The sequence below is a fragment of the Penaeus chinensis genome, chromosome 34, assembly GCF_019202785.1.
Source record: "Penaeus chinensis breed Huanghai No. 1 chromosome 34, ASM1920278v2, whole genome shotgun sequence".
Lineage (NCBI taxonomy): Eukaryota > Metazoa > Arthropoda > Malacostraca > Decapoda > Penaeidae > Penaeus > Penaeus chinensis.
The window spans coordinates 2,626,404-2,633,203 of NC_061852.1; the positions used below are offsets into that span (position 1 = coordinate 2,626,404).

Sequence of the window (6,800 nt, forward strand, 5' to 3'; positions counted from 1 at the left end):
ATATATGTATGTATCTCCAAGGCATCCCTACAAAAACTCAAAAGGTCAGATCACGTCTTTTAAGATTTGGAGCGAAGTAAATTCAAAGGAGTGGGTTGGACACAGAATACTTAAAACTTCTGTTAAGACGGGTGTTGGGGGCGGCGGGGTGCTGTGTGGGAGGCATGAAAGAGAGTGTGAGGGAAGAGAATGAGAGAAAGAAAGAGAGAGAGAGAGAGAGAGAGAGAGAGAGAGAGAGAGAGAGAGAGAGAGAGAGAGAGAGAGAGAGAGAGAGAGAGAGAGAGAGAACAAGAGAGAGAGAGAGAACAAGAGAGAGAGAGAGAGAGAGATAGATAGAGAGAGAAAGAGGGAGAGAGAGATTGAGACAGAATCACAGAAAGAGGAACAAAAAGAGAGACTGATACATAGATAGATAAATAGATAGAGTAGACACACATCAGAACAGTCGACCTATAACTCACAATCCTATATATCAAGTGACTCAGAACTTACATGATAATGAGCCTACTTAATGATTCTTTTTATGTTATTTTGATAAGGAAAGTTTGTATTTTTTTTTTTTATTATTCACTTATTACTCATCCACTCTCTTCGGCTGCATATTTCTGTTTTTCTTAGTTTTTCTTCCTATCTGCTTTCTCCCTTTCGCGTCTGTCACCCCTTCTTCTATTCCTCTTCCTTCGTTCTATCTTCTTATTCTTATCCTCTCCATCCTTCCCTTCTCCTGTTCCTGTTCCCTGAATACCTTTACCATATCTCGTTCCTTTTCTTCCTCCGTCTTCTCTCCACCTTCACCCACCTCCCTTTCCTTACCTACCATTTATCCTTCATCTATCCTCCTTCCCTCCCATTCTTTCCATTATCTTACCCTACTCGCCCTTCCTTCCTTACTATTCTTATTTATCCTCTCTCTCTCTTTTCCTCCTTTCCTTCCCTTCATCTCTCGCTACCTTTCCCTTTGGCTGGCAGATGACTGGGCAACCGCGCGTCCTCATTAGAACTTACGTCCCTTTCAGCACAAGTTTCGTAAAACGACATTCCCCTGCTTTGCTTTAAAATAGAAAAGACGCCCCCCCCCCCCCACACACAAAGTAAATAAAAAGGTTAAAAAAAAAATAGTTTGTTCTCAGGGAATTAGATCTAGGGCGGGAGAAGCTGGCCACTGCCCTGAAAATAAATTCCAGTTGCTAATACAAAAGAAGGGAGACAGAAAAAAAAGAAAAAGAAAAACAGGATCTACAGTCAAAGCTTTATCTATTTTTCTTTTTTCTTTTTGCTCGTTGACTTTTGTTTTTCTTTCGTTTCCCCCTTGTTTCTGTATGTATTCGTGGGAACAAATAACAAAGATCTATTAAAGTTAGACGGCAAAAAAAAGTTCGCAATATCGTTGTTTACATTCTGTCTGTGTCAGTCTTTAGAGTCTTAAAATAAGCTGAACAAAAGTTCCCTTTCTAGCGAGTCGCCACTCTAATTTCCTTTTCCATTAAAATTATGTTTGGACAAGGTTCATTGGTAAAACAATACAATCCGGAACATAAGCACATATGTAATGAATAAATGTATGTTTACCGAAATTGGAAATGGGAAGCAGAGTTGAGATTTCAACTTCTTTTTTATGGGATTCTCGAACACATACTTTCTCTCTCCCCTTTAAACCACTCGACCTAACTACTTGTCTACCTACCTATCTATACATATATCCATTTCACACTATATATCTGTCTGCCTATCTATCTATCTATTTATCAGCCTGTCAGACTATACATGAATATATTTGTTTGTTTTTCATGTACCTATTTGTCTAACTATCTGTCTGTCTGTCTATCTATCTGTCTATCTATCTATTTGCTATCTATCTATCTATCTACCTCATTTTTCTGTCTTTCTGTCTGTCTATCTCTCTGTCTATCTGTATACTTATACCTATTCATCGTCTCCGTCTATCAGCCAATTAATAAATCAGTCATTCAGTTATATATATATCTGTCTATATATATATCTCTCTCTCTCTCTCTCTCTCTCTCTCTCTCTCTCTCTCTCTCTCTCTCTCTCTCTCCTCTCCCTCTCTCTCCTTTCTCTCTCTCTTATAAACTTTCTAGCTTTTAGCCTATCTGTACTCATCTGCCTCTCATTACACAAAAAGTAAAACGTAAATGCATATATAGATACTAATATGCATAGAAACATAGATAGGTAGATTAATCAATACACTGATATATAGATAGATAGGCAGATACGAAGTCGAACATTCATAATAAAGATGATAAAGAAAATGCGATTAGTTATCTGAATTCCCCTTAACCCACCTCACCTTTCTCAATAAACATTATTTTCTATTAAAAAAAAATAATAAATATAAAACAGTTAAACATCATTTTCTTTTACCAAAAACCAACAACATTCAAGGCCATTCGTAACCTACCTGGATCACCCAAAGCCTCCGTGTAGTTGGTCTCAGCCACGGTAGCGCGGCGTGAAGAAAATATTCCTGCCTGGTTGACCGCAGCCGCCCACCTGCAGAGTCCATGGGGCGTGGGCGTACACGGGGTGGGGCTGGGAGACGATGAAGGCCGGGGAGATGGGCGGGGCGGCGGTGAAGTTGAGGGTGCCAGGGCATCTGGAGGTGGACCACGAAGCAGGGACGACGACGGCTACGCTCCTGAAGAAGGCACGGCTGCCGGTGGCGAGGTACAGCTGCGAGGAGGCCCGGCCCATCACCTCCTGTCGAAGGGCGAAGGTAGAGATGAGTAAAGGCCGAGAGGATTGACATAGAAACAGAAATAAGAAAGAGTAATCGTGAATCCAGTGTTAAATGTTCATGACAATGAAAGTATTTCTTCTATAACTGCTACTACTACGTCTACTAGTACAATTTATTATTCCTACAGCTTCTACTACTTACTATAACTTACTATTACTGTAACTTACTACAATTACAACTACAGCTTCTGTTAATATAATTGTTGCCACTACTAAGGCTAATCATTATAACACCCTCACTAATAACAAAAGTGTTTGGAATAGTCCTCATCATTATTAGGGAGAGATGTATAGTCCCGGTTATCTGATTTTGTGAAATAGTGAAGTAAAAGACCTTTTCCATTAGGATTTTCATATTTTGCTGTTTTCATTTTTATCAAATCGGCTTTACAGGTTTTGCAGTAATAGTGTCCCTAGATTTTTGTAAAATATTTAGTTAATTGATGTATATGTCGGTTAACTGGATATATGAAAACAGGAATTGATCAAATTCATCACGAAATTAGGAATTTTCGAATTATTTCATTGATTCTTTTACATAAGAATGCTTTGTCACTGTCACCTAATAGATGGTTTGACCGAGAGAAAGATAAAACAGAAATAATTGATTACAATATTAGAATAAACAAATACATAAAAAAACAAGATCTGCACAAACTTAATCATACAATAATCTTGAAAATAACAATGACCGCAAACAACACGCACCAAAACAAAAATCGAACAAACAAACAAATATCAAACAAGATATTTTAAAAAGACGAGCAAAAAGAAAACGCAAGGTGGATACATCTGCACAACCCCCTGTTAGGTGTGTTCTTAAACGCGTCCGCTGTGATATAATGGAATATAATTGCTCCATGGACACTTTTCGGGGTTTAAGGATTATAAAACTTTATCATGGGGTTTCCTCTAAGAGTCAGGGATCACATAAACTTACTGCAAGGAAAGGGGAAGGGAAGAATGAGAAAAGAGGAGGAGAGGGGGGAAGAGGAAGGTGCGGGGTTGAGAAAGGGAGAACGTGGAGAAGATATTCGAGAATGTGAGAGAAAGGGGGGAAAAGGGGGGGGGGGGTAAGAGAGAGAGAGAGGAGTGAGGAATGAGGAGGAGAGGGAAGAGAGGAGGTGAAGAGATGAGGGAGAGAAGGAGAAAGAGAAAGATTTAAAAATGTGAGAAAAGAAGGAGAGAGGAATGGGAAAGGACGGGGGTGAGGGGTTTATGGATAGAGAAAGGGGTGAAAAAAAAGAGATTAGAGAGTGTGAGAGAAAAGAAAGGATGAAAGAGGGGATGAGAAGATTAGGGAGCGAGAAAGAGGAAGAGCAAGATATTAGAAAACACGAGAGACGAGGTAGAGAGAAAGGGAGAGAGAAGGGAAAAGAGACAATGAAGGTAAGAGAAGACGGAAAGAGAGAGATTAGATAAAAAAAAAAAAAAAAAAAAAAACGATATAAGAGTGAGCGAAGAGGAAAGAAAAGATGGAGAGTGAAGAAGTGAATAAAAGCTATGATAATTAGTGTGTCTGTGAGTCCATACCTGCCTTCGTATGTCTCTATGTGTCTACACAATAGACACACAGAAACACCCCCCTAAAATAATTATAGTAATAATAATAATGATGATGATAAAAATAATAATAACAATAACAATAACAATAAAATGAATAGAAAAAATAAATAAATAAATAAAAACTACATGAAACGAAGACCAGGATTTTTTCATCCCCGATTCCTCCCAGGGCAAGGTAGTCAAATGAGGCCTTCTCAAATACGCGCTTTGGTGTCGCTTCGATCTGCGAGAGAACCGGCAGACGTCTAATTGAATCGACAAGATACCGCTTAAATTAAAGTCTTCAGCTGGAATTTTCCTTTTAGCAGAGTGTGATCTGGGCTGGTGGACTTTGAGGAGATCTTATGCTATTAATTGGAATTATTGGAGGTGGTTAATGATAGTAACGACGTTAATGTTAATCAGGGTAATGCAAATAATGGTATGTGTAATAGTGGTGGGAAGGAATAATCGTAGGGGTAGTTGTAAGCATGATAATGATAACACTAAAACATGACGATGAAAGTAGTGATATTAAGAGATAAATATTATATTAATGTTATTGATACTAGCACCAATAAGAATAACAAAACTGATAATGATAATAATAATAATGATAATGATAACAATAACATCATCCACAACGATGATGATAATGATGATCCTGATCCTGATGATGATGATGATGATGATAATAATGATAATGATGATGATGATGATGATAAATATGATTATATTTTCAAATAAACCAAAGATAAGGACAACGAACACTCCAATTATTGCCCTGTAAACAAACCCCATTTGACGTTCATGTTTCAAGAAAGACTTAAAAGCAAAGGCATTTAAAACTCTTACACGCGCCGTCAAATGCCAGACTCATTAAGAGGCACAATTAATTTCAAGTCAGCCCTCAAGATGTTAGAAATGCTGGAATAAGATTAATGGAAATTAGGAATATACCATAACATAACAAAGAATTTACTACCGTTGGGGGTGCATGCGGGAAATAGTTTGTGGCGTGTGGTAAAAAGTTAAAGAACTCCATAGCATTTATGATAATGATGATGATGACGGCGATATTACTACTACTACTACAAATAATAATAATAAAATGATAATAATAAAATAATAACAATATTAATAATAATAGTAACAATAATAATAATAACAATAAGAGCAATGATATAGATACTACTATTACTAATAATAATAATGATAATGATAATAATAGTAATTATAATAATAATCGTAAAGCAGTACTACTACTACTACTACTGCTACTACTACTACTACTACTACTTTTACTACTACTGATAATTATAATAATAATGATAATGATAATTATAATAATGAAAATAAAAAATATAGATAAAACAATAATGATGATGATAAGATGAAAACAATAATACTAGTAATAATAGTGATAAGAAAAAAAAATGATAATAATAACAAATATTATTATTATCAATGATAATGATAATAATAATCATAATATAAATAATAAAAATGATTATAATAAATAATGATGGTAATAATAATAATTCTAATGATCATAAAAATTTACCTTCCTTTCACCCTCCATAACAAAGCTCATTTTACTACACAAAAGCATACATTTTCCTTCTAACCATTCCTCACAATAATTCCCAAGAGGTAAAAATTACCATCACAAATCCTTAACGAATCCTTGGAATACATTTGCATTTACATCATGAAAAGGAGGAAAAAAAAAAAGAAACTAGGATAAAAAGGCAAAGCGAAGGAAAAAAGGAACAAATCCAAAGAAAAAATAACAAGTTTGATTCCTCCGTTTCATTATAATCGTCAAAAAACTTCCTGAAACATTCATTTCTCTTGGGGACCTTGATGATGCTGAGGGGGAATGGCATTTTGGAATAAGAATGAGAGAGAAAGAAGGATAGAAAGAAAGAATAATAAAAAAAAGAACGAAGAAGGAAATGAAGTGGAAGACTGATGACGATCAGGAAGATTTTTTTTTTTTTTTCTTTTTTTTATAATGATGAGGAAGATGATGATTTTGATGACGTTGATATTTTTTTTTTTTTTTTTATGTCGATAATATGACGAGGAAAATGTTTTTGACGCCGGTAAGACGATGGAACTGTTGTTGGTGACGAAAATAAAGATGCAGATTCCCATGATGCTGTTGATGATATTAAGGAAGAAATAGTTTAACGTTGTTATGTCTGCCTACGATGAGAAGAGGGAAAAGGAGAATGAAGATAGGATAAGAGGAAAGTAGAGGTTAATAGGAGAGAAAGGAAGAGGAAAGAAGGGAAGACTAGGAGGAAGAGGCAGAAAGAATGATGTGGAGAAATAAGAAATAAGAAGAGAAAGGAATAACGGTTAAATAGAAAAATGACAGGGAATATGTGAACCAAGAAAGGAAATGACAGGCTTAACGTTACCGGCAATTTCCCTTGTCATATCTTCACAGAACTGTTTCACTCTTTTGTTCTAGATTGTTTTAATCC

At 35.9% G+C, this 6,800-nt stretch overlaps 1 protein-coding gene across 1 annotated transcript in view; it reads right to left on the reverse strand.

Annotated features, from left to right (window-relative positions):
- Window positions 1-3,622, reverse strand: part of LOC125043477 (calcium-activated chloride channel regulator 1-like) — a 155,754-nt gene extending 152,132 nt beyond the window's left edge. Inside the window, exons 1-2 of the mRNA XM_047639567.1 lie at window positions 3,551-3,622; window positions 2,423-2,651 (exon numbers count right to left, since the gene is read on the reverse strand). Coding sequence (XP_047495523.1) covers window positions 2,423-2,651; window positions 3,551-3,622 — 301 coding nt within the window. The remainder of the gene's footprint in view (window positions 1-2,422; window positions 2,652-3,550) is intronic.
- Window positions 3,623-6,800: the final 3,178 nt, after the last annotated feature.